This window comes from Durotheca rogersii (genome assembly GCF_024521655.1).
Source record: "Durotheca rogersii strain YMJ 92031201 chromosome Unknown GGS23scaffold_44, whole genome shotgun sequence".
NCBI lineage: Eukaryota > Fungi > Ascomycota > Sordariomycetes > Xylariales > Xylariaceae > Durotheca > Durotheca rogersii.
Genome location: NW_026251275.1, coordinates 52,482 through 71,049, shown reverse-complemented (window position 1 = coordinate 71,049; position 18,568 = coordinate 52,482). Strand labels below are relative to the sequence as shown.

At 52.5% G+C, this 18,568-nt stretch overlaps 6 protein-coding genes and 2 non-coding genes across 8 annotated transcripts; 4 read left to right on the top strand and 4 right to left on the bottom strand.

The window, feature by feature from the left end:
• Positions 1-1,314: 1,314 nt before the first annotated feature.
• Positions 1,315-1,412, top strand: GGS23DRAFT_t85. Its single transcript has one exon. It is a non-coding gene; the product is annotated as a tRNA-Ser (tRNA).
• A 627-nt stretch (positions 1,413-2,039) lies between these two features.
• Positions 2,040-2,141, bottom strand: GGS23DRAFT_t82. Its single transcript has one exon. It is a non-coding gene; the product is annotated as a tRNA-Ser (tRNA).
• Positions 2,142-2,625: 484 nt separating this feature from the next.
• Positions 2,626-3,133, top strand: GGS23DRAFT_601086 (dolichol-phosphate mannosyltransferase subunit 3; the record flags this gene model as incomplete). The annotated part of the gene is made up of 3 exons (XM_051519165.1): positions 2,626-2,673; positions 2,755-2,823; positions 2,972-3,133. The coding sequence occupies 3 exons, from the start codon at positions 2,626-2,628 to the stop codon at positions 3,131-3,133; spliced, it is 279 nt and encodes a 92-aa protein (XP_051367458.1).
• Positions 3,134-3,563: 430 nt separating this feature from the next.
• GGS23DRAFT_394578 (uncharacterized protein) lies at positions 3,564-5,915 on the bottom strand. Its single transcript, XM_051513539.1, has 2 exons — positions 3,901-5,915; positions 3,564-3,823 (listed from the first exon to the last, which is right to left on the bottom strand). The coding sequence occupies exons 1-2, from the start codon at positions 5,810-5,812 to the stop codon at positions 3,693-3,695; spliced, it is 2,043 nt and encodes a 680-aa protein (XP_051367457.1). The 5' UTR covers positions 5,813-5,915; the 3' UTR covers positions 3,564-3,692.
• A 738-nt stretch (positions 5,916-6,653) lies between these two features.
• Positions 6,654-7,862, top strand: GGS23DRAFT_394492 (oxidoreductase-like protein). Its single transcript, XM_051513538.1, has one exon. It carries the CDS (start codon positions 6,885-6,887, stop codon positions 7,707-7,709), a length of 825 nt encoding a protein of 274 aa, XP_051367456.1. The 5' UTR covers positions 6,654-6,884; the 3' UTR covers positions 7,710-7,862.
• Positions 7,731-8,870, bottom strand: GGS23DRAFT_617705 (PRTase-like protein; the record flags this gene model as incomplete). The annotated part of the gene is made up of 3 exons (XM_051520891.1): positions 7,731-8,210; positions 8,279-8,722; positions 8,838-8,870. 3 exons carry the CDS (start codon positions 8,868-8,870, stop codon positions 8,040-8,042), a joined length of 648 nt encoding a protein of 215 aa, XP_051367455.1. The 3' UTR covers positions 7,731-8,039.
• A 1,621-nt stretch (positions 8,871-10,491) lies between these two features.
• Positions 10,492-11,022, top strand: GGS23DRAFT_601082 (uncharacterized protein; the record flags this gene model as incomplete). Its single annotated transcript, XM_051519164.1, has 2 exons — positions 10,492-10,563; positions 10,630-11,022. 2 exons carry the CDS (start codon positions 10,492-10,494, stop codon positions 11,020-11,022), a joined length of 465 nt encoding a protein of 154 aa, XP_051367454.1.
• Positions 11,023-11,684: 662 nt separating this feature from the next.
• Positions 11,685-14,185, bottom strand: GGS23DRAFT_607980 (uncharacterized protein; the record flags this gene model as incomplete). Its single annotated transcript, XM_051520136.1, has 7 exons — positions 11,685-12,451; positions 12,549-12,775; positions 12,846-13,015; positions 13,080-13,353; positions 13,417-13,749; positions 13,844-13,927; positions 13,998-14,185. 7 exons carry the CDS (start codon positions 14,183-14,185, stop codon positions 11,685-11,687), a joined length of 2,043 nt encoding a protein of 680 aa, XP_051367453.1.
• Between the last annotated feature and the right edge of the window lie 4,383 nt (positions 14,186-18,568).

The window sequence follows — 18,568 nt, the reverse complement described above, 5'->3', positions numbered from 1 at the left end:
CCTTGACATATTCCACATCACGCATCGTTTAGATTGCAGCCATGTAAGGATTGTTACGGGGATCCGCATTCACCTCCCCACCCCCCCCCCCCCTCATCCTTCTGAAATAAGACTCGCTCCATCCTCTTGAGTTCTCCTCGTCTGCGGGAATTAAAAGCGCAGGCGGGGACTTCGCGCAGCGAAACACGGTTGTGGGGGGGAGGCGAGGCATCATCGAGGCCCGTCGTTGTGTCGGTGCGGGTGCGGGTGCGTATGCGGATGCGGACGGGCATAGCGACCGGGGCGATCACTAGAGGCGTGACCGTGGGGATGGGGAGGAGGTCGTGCGGGCTGGAAGCCATGCTGGTGAGGATGATGGCGCGGACCATGGGTCGGTCGCGGGCGGATTGGCGCCGTAGGAAACAGGGGCGCGTTGGGATCGACGTTGATGATATATCCGGGAGCAACCATGTTCAGGAACTGCGCGCCCGCCGGGGACAGGGGGCCAAACCCGCAAGGCCCGAAGTGATAGGCGAGGATGGGATTGACGGGGAGCTGCGGAGGAGCCAGGAACAGACCTGGGCCTGGGCAGCGGCGAGGGAGCGGACACATCGCTTCGTGATACTTATCAACGGACTTGCTAGGAGGGCGAGGCACTGCTACTAGGGGGTCGTCGGCATTGGATGACGTGGTCCTGGGAAGGGTCCTCCTTGGTAGGGCACTCGACACGAAGGGGTCAGGGCCGGGTGAGCCATAATTAAGTCAGTCACCCGCGGCACTCGCTGATACAACCTCTCCCCCCCGCGTGCGACGTGGAAGATCCGGGGGGCGAGCCTCGTCACCTTCGCGGTCGTGCGCCCAGGTGACGTGTACTGGCAATCGGCCACGAGGATGGCGAGTAGGATGAGGAAACGAAGGTGGTATCACCCCAGACTCTCCTCGCGGATACAACGGGAAGTAGGGGTAGTCGGCGTTGTGTAGTTTCTGCGTTTCCGTGCCTCTTCGGGATGACTGTTCTTGACGTGGCACAAGTTGGCCGGCGCCCTACAGCCAGCGGTTTACGGCGAATGCCTTCCGAGACGGGACCGGGGGGGGAGCATCTAGGCCCGTTTGCCCACGCTTTGAATGAGGGTGATACTTCTATCTCGGTGGGAATGCTATAGATGTGACCCTCGTAGTCTCTACGATGCGGCCCCGATGAGAGAGACTAGGCCCCCGGTGCGATGCAGCAACGACGTTGCGGCGGCGGCGGCGGTTCTGATAGGTCTGTCTAGCCACTCGGTCACTCACCCGTGCAGCGCAGCGCAGCGCAGCGCAGCTCGACAGCGGGATCTTGGCGCTTTGGCAGAGTGGCCTAATGCGGTGCCCTGCTATCGATGTGCGTAGCCAAGGCATTCTCTTCGGAGGCGCAGGTTCGAATCCTGCAGGCGTCGCGTCCTAACGAATGCCCGTAACCACTGCTGCATTTTTGAGAGCATCTTTTCCGTGTATTTTTTTCTGCATTTATTTTTGAAAGATTCCAGAAGGGAGCGGACTGGTTGTGCGGCGGGGAGGGATAAGGAGGGAGAAGAGGTGATATGCTGGAGAAGGGCGACCTGGGTTATTCACGATCGTGACCAAGTTTCCATTATCTGGTAACCCGTGTAAAACATAGGTAGGTATGTCGGACAGAGGGGTTGATGCTATTCTCTTCTCTTTCTGCTGAGGATGATTATGGGATTTCTGGCTAGGTATGTGACAGAGAAGAAGAACATTTACACAATGAAATGCCACTTGGAAGATGGGCAGATGTGGTGGGTGAGCATAGTGGGAAGACGTAGTAGGTCGCTCCAAGTCAAGGAAGAGGAGAACAGATACAACTCACGCGTTCTATTTAGCGGCAGCCGCCGGCTTTTTGCGGAGAATAGCCGACCGCGGCGAAGCAAGAAAAATACGAAAGAAATTGAAAGCTTGGAGGACGGGAGCTGGGTCCCTGAGGTAGTTCATGATAACGAGAACAGGGTCGAGGGTCTTTGGTATGGGAGGGGCAAAATAAGAAAGAAAAAAAAGAATCTCGAAAGCGACGCCTGCAGGATTCGAACCTGCGCCTCCGAAGAGAATGCCTTGCTTAAGAACACTAAGGGGTAGCAGGGCACCGCATTAGGCCACTCTGCCAAAGCGCCTTTGCTTTGGGTAGAGTCGGAACTGGCGAATTCCGAATTGTTGGAAAGCACCTGCTTACTCTGCCCTATATCTCCCTTGCCCCTACCCGGCCGAGAGCACTACCAGGTACAGGCACTTGGTAGGTTACATAACCCATGGTATATCTGTATGTACCCTGTACCTACACACAATAGGAGGTACCTACAAGGACCAGGTGTCGGTACATCGGACAGGTTGTCCGCGACGCGCCGGTGATGGATTACAGGTAGAACACCTCGATTGCCTACTGAACTTGACACTAACCTCCCTCCCTCCCATCTTCTTCCTCTACTATCCGAGTCGCTCCTTTTTACCAATTGACTAGAGAGATCCCACCGGCTTTTCTCCCGCGGCCTGCTTCGCTATCCAGACGCCATCAGAAAAGAATCCCTAGCCGTCGCCATCTACGATATACTACGTTGCATACCGCCCTGTCGCGCGCCTCCCTCCCTCCCCCATTTCATCATGACACGCGCACAGCAAACCATCTCGGTCGGCTTACTCGTCACCTCTGTACGTCTGTCTATCCGACCACCATGCGATCCTAACCATAAGCTACTTCTATGCTAACCACAAGCCCTCCGGTGCCCCCAGCTCTACCTCGCCCTCTACCTCCAGCTCATCCCTCTGCCTCCGCTGGTCCAGACCGAGATCGTCCCAGTCGTACGTCGGATCCCGTGCCAACCCCGCCCCCTTCTTTCTTGTCTCCAGCTACCTGCCCGGCCTCCATACGCTTGTCCTCTCCGACGTGAACTAGGGAAACAAGTGACAATTGGCTAACCCTTGAGACAACTGCCTCCGTCTTATACAGCTTCCCTTCTGGGCTCTCGTCTCCTTCGGCGCGTACCTGCTCTTCCGTCTCGGATGGAATGTCATGACGTTCCACGATGTGCCTGAGGCGCACAAGGAGCTGACGGAGGAGATTGAGTTGGCTAAGGTTGACCTTCGCCGGCTGGGTGTTGATGTGGATTGAGGGACCAACTTATGCGAAGGGAACAGAAATTACGGCAAGCCTCAATAATAAAAAGATCAGGATGGAAACGAGAATTCGCCGCCCCTTTTCGAGCAAGAGCCAGGTCAATCGCAGCAGTTGGTCGTCCGTCTTTCTCTCCCATCCTCCTACCTCTCTCGCAATACCAACGACTACCTCCCAAGTTACCTGCGGATATTGGAACCATGCTCGAACAGAACTGGAATGCCGTGAACCCTCTGTGAAGAGTGCTGTGTCGTATTGTTCTGTTGACCGTGGGTGGCCTGTTTGTAATTATATCTAATCAACGTACACCCAAGCAAGTCTGTGACGGCCGGCCTCCGTACATGAGCCTAGAGAAGCAGAGAGCAAGGGAGGTCGTCCCAACAGACCCCAGCTGTTCAGCTATAAATTGGTCATTCCCCCTGATAGCTATGATGTCTCGATGTGCGCGTGTGCGAGTGCCCGTAACCGAGCCTGCCCTCTGGCAAATGCACCAGTCCCTCTCTCTCACGTCTTCCTCGCACAGCATATTTTATAGCACATCGCGTCTGGCAGCAATTCACCTCCCTTCGCCGACTAGCAAGGCGACTACCGTCCGCAAGGCCATCATCGGATCCTTGTTGTCCTTGACCAGCTTGTCAAACACGTCCGGGATGTTTCCCAGGCTACTTCGGGTATCGTGCCCGTGCCCTATTGAGCGGTTAGTTAGTTAGATCGTCTGTCCGTCCGAGCAGGATCTGGCCGGCCCAGCCATTTTGCCGACTTACACTTCGTGGGGGCGCTGACCAGGAGCCCCATCTTGCTTTGCGCTTCCCCTGTCCAGTCGAATTCGATGCGCCATCGTATGCGGATGCTCGGTGCCTCTTCCGCACCATCTGCGTCGGCCAGCTCTAGGTCAAGGTCCGTCTTTCCCATATACGGGAGCAGGTCAGCCTTAGTGAGGGGTATTTGCGGGTTGCCTGGCTCGGCCCCGCCCTCGTTTTCGCTGTTGTCTTCGTCTTCCTCGTCTCGCGGTGGACGGGTTCGCGTAACCCCCTTCTTCAGAACCTCTCTCATCTCCCTGGCGCACCTTGCCAGGCCCTCGCTGCCTCCCAGGTCCTTCTGCACGGCGTGCCAGAACCGAGCCCTCCGCACGGCGACCCGGAGCCACTCGCCCATCGCCCAGGTCAGGACGCCGATATTCCGTGCGAGGGCGCTGGAGCCCGCGCCCCGGATAATTCTCTCCGCGAGAGGTCCCAATTCGTTGACTGCCGCTGGATCGAGGTGCGGCACGCGCAGGTCCACGATAGCTAGAGACTTGGTGTTGACCGTCATCTCGACCCTGGCAACAAACAAGCCCGGGGGCGTCGACGCGATGGCGATGGCATGCCTCTGCAGGAGCGGGCCGGGCCCGTCCGCGGTGTCGTCCCGGGGAAGGATGGACATGGTCGACGCGAAGGCCAGGGGCGTAAAAACCTGAAGGTAGGGCAACTCTTCTTCCGCCGTCATCGGCACGGGGTGGTGCGACGTCGGAGGTTTCTCCGTCTCGTGCGCGCTTTCTTTCTGGGGGGGGAGTAGGGGTGGGAGCAACAGATCTGGCTTGCTGAAGGGCAGGAGGGAGATGGGATTTAACGCCGCTTCGAGCCAGTCTTGGGACGGGCGCGGGGCAGGTTCTTGCTCGGGAGGAAGAGCATGCCGTCGAAGCAAGTCGAGGAGGCCGTCCTTGTCCTCGGGTTCCGAGGGCGCCGACTTATCCCGGCTTGCCTGCTGTTGCTGATAGATGCGGTCGTTCGCGCGACCGGCGAGTTCCAGGTCCGATTTCAAACGGCCAACTTCGGCCAGCAGCGAATCACGCAGCGCTTTCTTCTCCGCGAGCGCGTCGAGCTCCTCGACATTCCGAGCCGGGTGGGGCTTGCGCTTCCTTTTCCGATCTCGCGGAGCCGACGCGGCTAGCCTGTCGGCGACGCGAGACGGCGCCGCGACTGGCGTCAGCTCCCTGGTGAGTTCGGGAGGATGGAGAGGTGGCTGCTTTAGCGGAGAGCTCTTAATCCTCTCGGCTAGCGCCCTGCTCCTCCTCGGGCGTTTGGAGGGCGTGTTGTGGATCCCGATAGGAGAGGTATGGACTGAGGCCGGATCCGAAATGCCTTTTTGCGTCGGCGTCGGCGGGAGCTCTGGTTCCTCTGGCACGGGCACGCCAGCGAGCGGAGAACGTCGCAGAACCCGCCCCCTAAAAGGATTTATCAACTCCTCTTCTTCCGCCGAGGGGGGTGGCAACGGACGCGGTGACGGTCTGTTTGGAGTTCTTCGTGGCCGTGAAGCCATAGCTCCAGTCGCCCGTCGGATGGAGCTTCCCGGCTGGCCAGCCGAGTCGGATCGTATATGTCGCGCATCCCCATTGCCCAGCTCCGAATCGGCGGGCGCCCGCGCGGGATCAGATCCATCTCCATTCCCCGTCGAGCTACCGACCGCAGACGCGGGCGTGTCGTTAAGCCGTCGGGCTCGCGGTCCGGCGTTCATCCGCTCTAGAACGTCGGGGTTCGATCGCGCCAGGCTGGCCTTTGTCGGCGACGCGAACGAAGGCATGTGTCGTCGTGCAGGTCGCCTTGCAGAGGCATCTGAAGGCGCGGGCGCGGTGGCGCCGCCGACTGGGACGCTCGTAGTAGGCGACGTCTTGCGTCGTTTCGGGGCCGAGGAATCCATCGCGTCTCCAGAAGGTTATCTCCTACTACAGCATGCCGTGTCTCGTCGTACGCCGACTTCATGGGGTCTGGTATGGCGCTCCAGGGCGTCGCTCGATCTTGGCCTGGGCCGTGGACGGGGGAGCCGCGTCGGCTGTGCTGGGAGGGAATCCCAACTCTTAGGGAACGTGTTATGCGAAGGAATGCTCGGGCATCAGTGTAGGTGGTATGGTTCGGGGAGCGGTTCTTGTGCTGGGGGCCCAATTGGGTTACGACGGCTCACGCATTGCACCCTCTAGGACGGGAAAAGGCGACAGGGATTTTTCCCTCTGTTTTTCAAAATTGTTTGTAGGTATGTATGGAAGTAGATGTGCGGATACGCAGACGCGTAGTATTTTGGCAAGGTGGGCTTGTTGACGCGCCGAGGAGAGTTGCATACCTGAGGTCACCCTCCTCCTCTGTCCTTATGCATGGCTTACGCAGGTACCTACGTACCTAATGTATGTTGTGTCGAGTTATGCACCTGCGGCTTATTCACATCCACCCGGGCAGCTTTTATGATTTGCATTATGCACTCATGTAAGTACCTAAGTACCTGTAGCCCAAGGTGGGAACTTGCTTTAGGTACCTACAGGTAGGTATGTACGTCGACAACATGTACACACTACTTATTCGTTACCGAGACGAACCGCCCATACATGTGTACTCCCTACCTGACTCTCCGCACATGACGAGTGTACAGGAAGACCTGAAAGAACCCCTGCCGCAGCGCATCCACCAACTGTGACTCGCCGATGACGTGAAGCGAAGAAGATCCGAAAACCTGCCGGTCGGGTTTTTTCTCCCGTTGGTTTTAGGGGAGGCGGAGCGGGGCGGAAGACATACACTCTCTCTCCCTCTCTTCATCATATCTAGCTATCTAGCAACCCGCTATCAAGCCGCTAACCATCTATCAAATCCATACCTACATAATCTCATGACTACCTGCCTACTCGCCCCCCTTGATCCAAGTAATTAATCCTCAACTTGGCTCTCAACATGCTCATGGTTATAACCTCTCCACCGAGCTGATCCATGATAGACCTGCCTACATAATGCCGCTCAACCCAAGATCCCTAGTCAGGGCCTCGAGGCTTGGCTCCGTGGCCCGACAACCTAAGGCACATCGCATCTTCCTCTCCTCCGGCGGGAAACTCCCAGGTGGCGCCCGGGCCGAGTCGCCTGAACAAGCCATGCCGATCGGTCTCTACTACGAAGCGATCCTCTGGCAGCCGGAACCCGTCCCCAAAGTGAAGCCGCGGGATGCTCCAGCCGTCGCCCCCCCCAAGTCGCCGCCACCCCCTCATAAGACGGCCCCCGGAAAGGAGCCCGGGATTGGCGCTGCCGGGCCAGCGACAACCTCCCCTCCGCAATCCCCGGTGCGGCCGGCAACAGCGCAGGAAAAGGCACGTATCATCTTTGGCTCGCAGCTCGCCGGCCCTGCCGAGCGGGCCGAGCGTCTCGAAGCCATGCGGAACCGAAGTACGCTAATTGCGGGCATCTTAGTCCCACCACGGCCCCAAGAACCCGACAACTGCTGCATGAGCGGGTGCGTGAATTGCGTCTGGGACCGGTACCGGGATGAGATGGAGGAGTGGGCGTCGGCGTCTGCGGCGGCCGAGCAGGCGTTGCAGGCGCAGCGGTCGCCAAGGCCGCCTGAAGCCGTCGAGGCTGGTGGCGCCACGAGCATGGACGACGATGGCGGCGGTAGCGAGACGAACTGGTCGACGGACGCGAAGATGCCCGGCCAACCTAAGATCGCCAAGGACCTCTGGGACGACAACCTGTACAAAAATATACCGGTGGGCATTCGGGAGTTTATGAAGCAGGAAAAGAGGCTAAAGGAAAAACATCTTAAGGAGGGCACCTTGGGCGGCTAGACAAAAAAGAAAAGAAAGAAAGAAAGAAACCAGAAGGAGAGGACTACGCGTGTACCCTATACCCCTGAAGTCGAGCAGCAATAGACCAATTCGGTAGAAGCTGAGCGCTGCTCGGTTTGATCCTACGCGGGGAGCACGACCTACTCTGCCCCGTTCTGCTCTGCCCTACCCTACTCTCTGCTCTGCTCTGCTCTCGTGGTGTTAGGCTGGCGTCGTCTAGCCTGCCCCCTAGGTATGTATGGATTGGCTCTCTAGTGTCTATCAACATGCCCTATCTACCTTATCCGAAAAAGAAATACTTCTAAATGCGCGCGCCTGGTTACCTCGGGACTAGGAAGTCCCGTTGCTATAGGCCTTTTTTGCCAGCTCGTCGTGCGCGTCGATGTCGGTGGCCTCCCACGGGTAACATATCCAGACGTCGCCGACCGTCCGTGCCGCCAGATACCTCGACTCCTCCATCATGTCCGCGGGCAACGCCCCCTTCTTCGGCTTGTCCTTGTTCTGCGAGGCCAGTGTCAGCGCCGACGGAAGCAGATGCCAGCACGACGGGAACGTTGCGGGAAACCTACATGCAAGACGAATATGCTGAACTGCGTCTTTCCGGCGCCGGGGCCCAGTCGCTGTCGCGCCTCTTCGACGTCCTTCTCAAGCTCCTTGACGGCGTACTCGAGTGTCGTCCGGGTGTCGTCGACCTCGTCCACGATCAGGATGCGCTTGCCGACGAGGTTCTGGATCTCGCCGAGGCTGCTCAGGTCCAGCCACTGCGTACGAGTGACCTTGGTTCCGATCTGGTCAGGGGGCCCGGCGACGGCGTCGGAGGGACCGGTGATGGGAAGCTGCTCGTACAGAGAGAGGCCGATGGCCTGGATGGGGATGTTAGGGCTGCCGGGCTGCTTGAGGAAAGAGCGCAAGATACGAGCAGGCACATAGCCGCCGCCACCAATGGCAATTATGAGTTGGGGCTGGAAGTCGGCGAGGATCTTGGGCGCGGCCTCCTTGCAGAGCTTGTGTACCTGTCGGACGCCCGGCGGGTCAGCGCAGACGGCGGTATAGGGTAGAGAGGGACGAGGGCATTCGGCGCAACCAGAAGCAGCACAGTGGAGCAGTGGACGTGCGGGGCCTACTCACATCATTATAGGTGAGGTAGATTTTCTCCACCATCTTGACTACGGCAGACGATAACGGGGTGGGGGGGAAGGAGAGGGGGACGGGGACGGGGACGGAGACGGAGATGGGAGAGAGGCCTCGTGGGTGTCGTCGCCGTAGGTGGGTGGTCTAGGCGCGTAGGATGAGTAGCAGAGGGGGGGGCGGAGAGGGGGTAAGACGGACGGCGAGATTGGCAAGCAAGAGTTGGCAGACGGTAGACACAAGACGACCGTAGAACTTGCAGGCAGGCGATGGCGATTTATAAGAGATGGAGGGTTAGGAGGAAGCCCGTTGTGTTGGATGAGCAAGCGAACTGTGTGAATAGGATGAGCGAGTGAGTGAGCGGATGGAGAATTAATTGGTTGCATGCAGGTAATGGGGGTTATGTAGGTAGCAGAGAGACAGAAACGGGCTAGCTATGGTTGGTGGGGCTGCCGGACCATCGTTTAGGTACCTAACCTAACCTAACCTTAGGTAGGTACATGGTGTTTAGTTTTTTTTTTAATTTTTTTTTTTAATTTTTTTACTGCGACGCGGGACCCGACCGAGGTGGGCAATCGCAAACTGACGTGCGTCACTGCCCCGCCACGAGTTCCTTCCTCGGGGTACCGAAGTCTCCAAGACACCAAGACAAGGTACTCCGATACGTCGTCGGGTACTCCCGACTTGATGTATTTATACGGTAGCGTCACGGGCAAGACGCGGCGAGAAAAGCGGCAGACGGGTACGTGTGCAGGCAGCCTTGTACTTCCCCACGTACCTGGAGACCTTGGGGGGGTGTGCGCGTGTGCGACGGAGGGAAGGTTACACTGCCCCCGCACTTGACATCTAGGACGACGGGTTTGACGGCCACCTCCGTCAGCGTTAGGCGCCCTCCATTTCCACTAAGCCAACAGCCCGGTGGACTCGGCCTTCGAGGCTGCATGGCGGGACCAGCACCTGACCGGCAGGGCCCGAGACTCGTCTATATATATATCTTATACCTAGGTAGGTATATGTCCCTCCGGACGTAGTTGTATATGAGTATAGCCGTACACAGATATATATAGGCATTCGTAGGTACCTCCAAATGTGCCCTCCCACTATCGATCGCTACAGCTCGAACCTGTGAATGATTAGCCATTACTCACCCCGGTGCGGTGCGTGCGAAATCGGTGCCGAAGGGAAGGAATGCTTGGGCGGATGCAGCTGCCAGGCCTGTTGCATCCCCCTCCCTCGCCCACCTACCTACCTTAGAAGGTGCTTACCTCTATAGGCATTGTACTTGCCTCCTCTTCTCTTCATACGTGCCCGGGAGGTTACGTTCCCGCTAAGTACCTACCTCACGTAATGTTCCGTAGGTTAGGTAAGAACCTGCCCCCGGGACTGCCTGTGCGCCTTGACGCCTTGACGCCTCTACGAACCGCCATCGTAGGCGGCATCTCTCCCTCCCTCTCCCTCTTCCTCTCCCCCCTCTCTCTTTACATGCGTTCGATACTGTCCCGCCGTCCACTGCTCCGCGCACCATTTGTTACCATCCCATGCTACACCCTCGCACCGCACCAGCTGCCACCGCTCGCGCCCGCATTCCCGGGCGCACACCAGACCGTCCCTCTCAGTCGTTGCATCCCTCCGCTGCTCGTGCCCCTCCGGCACCATGGCTCCAGTCGAAACGGCCTCGCTCAAACCGCCGCCACATAACGTCTTCGGCGAGTCCCCGCCCATCGTGGTTCCCACCTCGTCGGTGCACTGGATGATTTAGGGGACAAACGGGCCAGTGATCTCTTCGAGGCAGAGGCCCCTCGACGAGTGGCAATTGAACGACCCCAATATAATAGTTCCCGTCCGGTTTGCTGTCGCCGGGCTAGGTGATGTCATTCTCTGGCAGTATGGCATCGTGGAGCGCAAGAATGTAACCGCCCTCGGCCGTCACCTCCAGGGCCTGTATGGCTACAACGTCGTCCAAGTCCTGTTCATCGACATATTCACCATCCTCTGGTACTTCGACCGGGACTCCCTCTACAGTGCGGGGCCCTTGGCCGCCTTGTTGCCGAGGGAGTGGACAGACTTCCGCCACGAAAATCACGACGCCCACGCCCCCCGCTTGCCTAATCTCGAAACCGCCCTCGCCCAGTATAGAGAGCGCACGGCAATGGAGGGCTTCGACCACCACTGGTATGAGATTTAGAGCCGTGCACTGGCGGCATTTGATGCGCGCCGCACCCAAAGGATCGAGCAATACAGCTACCCATCTTCGAGCGTCTGTCCGCTTAGGATATCTATAGGCGGAAGCTCACGGTATAGGACTCGAGATTAACGGGCGTCAGTTTCCCAGCGTTGTGCCAGTTTATGTTGATGTATTTGATAGTGTTGCGAGGTTGAGCCGTCCCTACCACGTCGGAATGCGGTCACGGGCTATGCGAAATAGGTACCTGACTAGGTGGAATAGCGCAACTATGATCAAATATCAGGGTAGCACGGTTCCAAGCAGAGACCAAGACGATAAGCGCGGGTCGACGCTCGTTTTATACGCTCTACCTTGCTTCGTCAACTTCCGCTAGTCGTAAGCGCGACGCCACCAAGCTGAGAGTAGCACCCGCGAGAAGAGAAAATGAAGGGCGCGCCCTCGTAATCCTTAATCCAGAGAATAGAACAACTCGTTCCTGACGAGTCGGCACTTTTTGCTTTACCAAGTCGTCTTGTCCCACTTGAGACTCGTGTCCCACCCCTAAAAGGTGAAATAACAGTAAACTCAAGTTTCATGGTTGACCAACTGTGTACGACTGTGTACCTAGCACGTTGCAGAAAGCTTCCTAGCACACGTATAAGCTCCAACGTCCATCCCCAACCTCACTCCAGGAAGTCTAAGAAGCCACCACCGAAAAAGTCCTCCATGCTGGGAAATATCGCGTCCTCGGGTATGTCGAACGTCGATAGGATAGGCTCGGCCTCGAGGTTCTGAGCCGTAGGTGGTAATACTTCGCCAACACAGCACTCCGCGACCCCGTCAGAGGGCTGGCGCGAAGTTGGACCACCGGAGCTAGCCGCCGCATCCGTCCTGTCGCCACGTGTCCCCCCCCGTTCCCGGAGAGGCGCGCCGGTTGGCGTATGGCGAGCCCCCGGCCAGCTAGACCTGTCGTTGATTCGGGACTCTATCTTTTGCTTGGCAAGCGCGCCGTATTTGAAGGACCAGGCTTTGCCGGGAGACGTGCGAATCCACTGGTTAATTCTAGTGATCAGGTCGATACTGACTTGGTCCGAGACCTTCGACTGCGACTCGTCGTAGTGCGCCAGGGTTATGGCGCAGTATCCGATGCAGAGGCAGAGGCAGGTCGGGATCGCGTCCATGAGAAACGACGGCATCTCCAGGAATGTCTCGAGGACGAGAACGGCATACTTGCAGGCGTTTGCTCGCGAGACGCTTCCGTCGTTATCCCTAGTTTCTTTCGACTGCGCCCCGAGAGTATGACCTTCGTCGTCACTTCCATTGTCGCCGTCTGCCTCCGAGAGGAATGTCCTGGGCCGTAGAGCGTGGCCTGATTCTTCCAGCGACCTGACAGCCAAGATGAGACAGGCGGCGTGATATCCAATCCTCAACATCGATGAGGTTCCAAGTCCTGGCCTGGTTTAGCAGTTGTAACCTTCCGGATCCTTCCTCTCCCTCTTTCTCTTCTCGCTTCGTTCCCCTCTCTTTTCTTTATAAGTACCACTTACCTAGCAAGTGTTTCCACTTCTCTTTCCACAATAGAAACTCTTCGCATTCATCGCCGTCCCCGAGGGCCGACTGCTGGGCAAGTTTCTGATGGAGCACCGAGTAGAGAGAGATCTCAGCCACTAGCATGCCGTCCTGCATGGTTGCCTGGTAGAAGCTAAGCAGAATATTGCATTGGTTGACGTAAGGAGTTGGTATGATGGAGGGCCTGCCGGTGGTGGCAGCCCAACTACGAGGCAACGAGGCGAATCAGCCTCTGGACGGATCGATAGAGGACAAAAAAAAGAAGAGAAGCTTACTGGAGATGATGGAGACATATCCTGGACCACAAGTGAATTGCGCCGTGGTCCTTGGCCGTCGGGTTGCCCCTTTTAATGTTGTCGATGATCCGGGAGAAGCTGATGCTGAGCATGGCCTGTTTAGCGCAATAGCCGGTCAACAGCCAGCTATCGACGTATTCGGCCCCGCTCTGTCTCAAGTCAGAAGGGGGGAGTGGACGACAATAGACGCGGGTATAAGTCACGGTCACCTACGCTATTGGGGCCATTTGCATTGTTGCTCATGATTAAGATGGCGTTGATCTCTTCGAGATTAAGCGGGCTGGATAGGAGAGCCTGGCCGAGGGTGACTCGAACTTGCTCGTAGATCTGTCTATGGACCGGGTGCCCGCACATGTCGTCGCGGTAGACGATGCCCATCAAGCAGCAGACGCTATGTAAGAAGGCCGACACTCTACGGTTTTCACTGCCTACCGTTAGATCCCCGACCCCGCAGACGAGGAGGTTGTGCCCCTGGTGTCGGTGGAAGCTATATCTCACGTCAGGGCGCCTGTCGTTATGGGCGGGCGCCGGGGCCTCCGCGGAAACTCACAGTTGAATCAGCTCGACGGCGGTCTGCTCGTCGAGCAGCTGCAGTTGCACAAGATCCACGTCGATGTGTTCTAGCAATCTCCGGTACCCCTTGGTTATTTGCTGGGATATTCCTCTCAGCACGACGACCGGTGCGGACTGGGTCCCCTTGTCTGCCGGGCTGGAAAAATACTCGGGGCTGGGGGTCTCCTGGTCCGTCCGTGATACGCCGCCGTCGTCGTTCCGGGGAGACTCCCTCCCGACCCGGGCACGGTCATCATGCAGATGGGCCTTGGAGGTCAGATGCTTTACCATAGACTTGAGCTCCCGCAGTTCGTCCTCGTAGCGTCTGAACCTGGCAGACACGTAAGCTCGCCAGCCATAAGCGGAGACACGGGGCAGACCCGGACATCCCCCTGGCCGAAGGATCGCCCACTCCGAGCGCGTACCTCTCTTCGACGTCAGGTCCGGCCAGCTCGGGGGCCGGATTAGGCGGAGTCACTACATGCTCCTGGCGGAGAGAGCACTCGATTCTTGACCCTCAGAGACTTATTAGTTCGGGTCGCGATCTAAATTATGACTACCAGGGTTCCTTCGGCTAACCTGAGGGTCTGGCATCGGTGGCAGCCGGGGGCGCCGGGGTCATATTCGCATCTGCACTTCAACTTCTGACATGATAGGCAGGAGAAGGCCCGCCTGCGGCGCTTAAGGGATTTCTCACTCGAGGATGCCGATGGCGACGCCTGCTGGTGCTCTGGGCCAACGGTACGTGGAGGGCCAGTCGATTTCATTCCATATACACCTCTGCAGTGCGAGGGCGAGTATGGCTAAACTGTCTATTTGTCGTTCGGCTACGACCGAAACAGGCAGAATAATAAGACGAACAAGTAGTGAAGAGGAAGCGAGGCCGACAAGGCCGACGGAGATCGTGGGAGATGCTGCTTATAGTCTAAGTACCTAGGTATCTAACTCACGTAATAGGTACCCGGATACATCGGATACCTCGGTGCATGGATCCCGACTGGCCGGTTACCGACGGACTTACGGGTACTTTGGGTACCAACCCCACCCCTATATACACCCACCTATGCGTTTTAGTGGCGGTTCCTTTCGTAGCCTCGCTGCCTTAATCTTAAGGTACGTAAGACGAGTTAAAAGGTAAACCTAGTTAATTAATTAAAGGTATAAAAACTAAACTATTAAAAGGGCTTAAATATAGCGTTTTACGAATAGTTAGTTATTACGTATTTTTTCTTTAATTCTATTAATTATAAGGCTCCTTTCTTAATACCTAATTCCTTAGGTACTATACTACTCCTCCTCTTACGAAAGGATCGTTCCTAATCCTTAACGGGCGCGTCTTACGATAATTTTTAATATTAAGCCTTATTAACGTTATTTTTACGTAATCCTAAATTAATCTCTTAACCGCTAACGATTTTACTTTAATAAGCGTTTACTAACATATTATAAACTACGTACGGGATATTTATCGTTAACGTACGCCGGAAATAAGTTAATTCCGTTATATTTACTCGATATTTCGATACTTCCGAGGCTTCTTATCTTATACGTATTACCGGCGTAATAACTTACGATCGCTTACGGGCCGTCGTAATAAGGTTCGTATTTACCTAACCTTTAGTGAATTCTTAATACCTAATCTCCCGGAGCGTAAGTCTTAATAAGTTCTTTCTTTTCTTATAAGTAGGCTCGTATTTAATCTCGCGATATTTTTAGGTTATTATAATAGCTTCGAGTTATCGGCGCTTCGTATTACTTAGCTAGCTATTATACGAATTATAGCTCCTCTTTCTTCGTCGCTTTACGAACGTATTCGGCGAATTCTACTTATTACTTTTATAGTAACTACGTACCGAATATAAAGAAGAAGTTACTATAATCGCTTAGCTTTAGCGTTTTAATATATATCGTAAAGACTCGACGTAGGAAATTAAAAAGGCTTCGTATTATTAAATTCGCTTAATATTCTCGTAATATTATACGTTTAACGTTACCGTTAGCCTTTTCGACCTTACCGTTACCTCTAGGGCGTAACGGTATAATAGGTTTTACGACGGAATTATATTAACGATACTATTAAATAGCCTCGTTACTCGTAAACGCTACGCCGTTATCGCTTATTTATTCGCGAAGATATCCGAAGGTTTCGTTAATACGAATTAATAACGGAATATAATCTTTAAACGCGATTAACGATACGACCTCGCTTTCGACTTATTCGGTAACGTATTCGACGGTAATAAGTAACGTCGATTAACTAATAAACGTATAATTAATCGCCTATCTCGTAAACGGCGTAAGCGGTAGGATAGTTTATAGGTCCGGTAGCGTTAGATCCGGCTTCTTTATAAGCTAATAAATCGGGTATTTTATAATAATTTATTATACTACGAGCGTAATCTCGGGATATTAATATAGCCTTAAAATCTCCTTAAGGATAACTCTTATTATAATATACCTTCGATCGTAATATACGTTTCGTAGCTTTATTAATAATTTATCGTATTCGATAACGCTTTAAAGGCCTACCGCCTCGCTAGCTATTCCGGTAGCGTATAGTGGCTCTCCTTAAGCTTTAGTATATTAATTAACCTTATATAGTTTCCCTTAATATATTACGAAGTATTTCTTAATCTACTCCTTACTAAAAGCGCTCGGCGGCGGCTACCGAAACTAAAGGTATTCGTAAATCGCTTAAATATCGAAACGCGTAAGCTCGTAGGGATACTTAATAACTTTTCCGGGTATCGCTTCTTTTATAAACGGTAATATCCCGTTTATTAATATCTCCGAGTTATTAAGTAGCCTTAATAAGTAATCGGCTAAAACGTTAGCTTTTCTAACTTTATAAACGATCCTAACGCTATAATACTTAATGGTATTTAAAAAACGTATAATTCGGATAAGTTACTTAGCTTTAATATTAATAGTCTTTAATAATTTATAATCCGTAATTATCGTAACATCTTTTCCTTTTACCTAGTAGCGCTAGTATTAAAGCGTTAATAAGATATATAAGAACTCTCGTTCCTAAGCGGAGTAACGAGATTACGTTTCCGTAAGCTTCCGCGAGAAGTACGCTACTAAATAAAGTATTTATTAATCGCCGTAGAAATAAGGTTATTATAATACTGCGCTGATATTCTTTTAATTAGAATTAATATCGATAATAAATAAGCGCCTCTAATCGTAATCTTTTACTACGGGCGCCGTTATAATCTTATCGCGGATTAGCTTTTATATTACTATAGCCTCGTCGTTTAGCTTTACGGAAGCGTTTTTAGGTCCTCTTATTACGTTCGTAAGGGATAAGAAATGCCTAGCGAAGTTCTTAATAAGATACCAAAGGTAACTTACTACGTAAATAAAAGCTTTAATTTCCGTAATCGTTATTAACTAGAATCGATCTTTAATAATAACGACCTTCGCTAAATTAATTTAGATACTATCCTTAGAAATAAAGAAGCCTAAGAATACGCCTTTCCTAACGAATAACTATAATTTTTTAGAGTTAATTATTATGCCGTATAAGGCGAACCGGGCGAATAATAATCTTACTTTTTCGTCGAGCTATTTTAAGGTATCGCCTTAAATAGCTACGTCGTTTAAGAAACTACCTACGAATTCTTAAAATAATTCGAAAATCTCTTCTATAAAGGCTTAAAAGGTAACTAAAGCGTTAATTAACCCTATAAGTATTATAATTTATTCGTAGATACCGAAAGATATTACGAAAGTTATTTTCTCGTAATATTCGTCGGCGATACGAATATATTAAAAGCCGTTAAATAAATCGATAAACGTATACCATCGATAGCTTATTACTTTATAAACTTAGTTTATAGCGTTAGGTAAAAGGTAAGCGTATTTCTTAATACGTTTATTTAGTTTACGATAGTTATAATAAAAGCGCTAGATAACGTTTTAATCGGTTTTCTTTAGTATTACCGTTTAGCTAAAAGCCTTCTTAAGCGTAAGTAATAATAAAGATACTTACGGGCTTTTATTCTTATATATAATCGTACCTTCGTACTTTTTAACGAAATCTCGTAAGGCCTGCTCTTATAATAAGCTATATTTTCTTAGCGGTAGTTTTACGGGAGCGTAATCGTTAGTATTAATATAATACCGTATCTTCGCGCCGATATCCGTTCGCTTCTTATCGGGATTAAATAAGCCTAGGAAGTCCTTAACGTAACGTTTTAAGTACTCGTTAACGATAGGATTAGAGACTAAGGTATCCTTATATTATTTAATGCCGGATATAGGCTCGCTCGACGTAAAGGCTAGGTTTCCGACGACATAAGTAACTAATAAGTTAATAAATTAAAATATCGGATAACTATCGTATCGATTTAAGGTAATTAATTTATTCCTTATAATATTATATTTATAGTTAATACCCTACTTATAAAATATATCCTTACCGATCATAAGGTTTCCTAGGAAGGTACCGTTAAATACGATCCCGGCGGATAACGTAAAAGGATTAAACTATCCGTCGGGTATCTTAAATCGAATCGTTACGATAGCATTATATATTACCGTAGGTCCTATACCGCTAATGCTTCGTATAACGGATCGTCGTTTCGACGCGTATAGCTTTAGGCTTATTATAACTACCTTTAAAATATAGCAAATAACGTAGCCGTAATCGAAAAATACTATAATCGTTTAGCCCGTTATCGTTTTAATATGGAATAAGTTATAAGGCTTTCTAGCGCCTTTTCGTAACGGTTTATCTTTATATAGTAGTAGTTTATCGCCGGCGTTTACTTCGACCTAGTAAACGCGGCTATCCTAAGCCTTAAGGTCTTCGAAGATATCCTTTAGCTATTCCTCGACTTCTAAGTTATCGAGGATATCTTTAGAACTATAGTCGTCCTCGTTATCTTCGTCGGGCTCGTAATTAACGGCGACGTAGCTTCGCCTCTCTTTACCTTTACCTTTACCCTTATTCTTTTATTTATTATATATATTATTAATCTTTTTAGCGAAATTACTACGTCCGGCGGCTACTACGTCGTATAAGATACCTTTAAACGTAACCTTTTTACCTTTAGCTAGCTACTAGCGTAGGAATTTTAATAGTTACTTATAATCGTAAGCCTAGTATCCCTTTTTTCCGTAATTAAAATACTCGCTTTCGG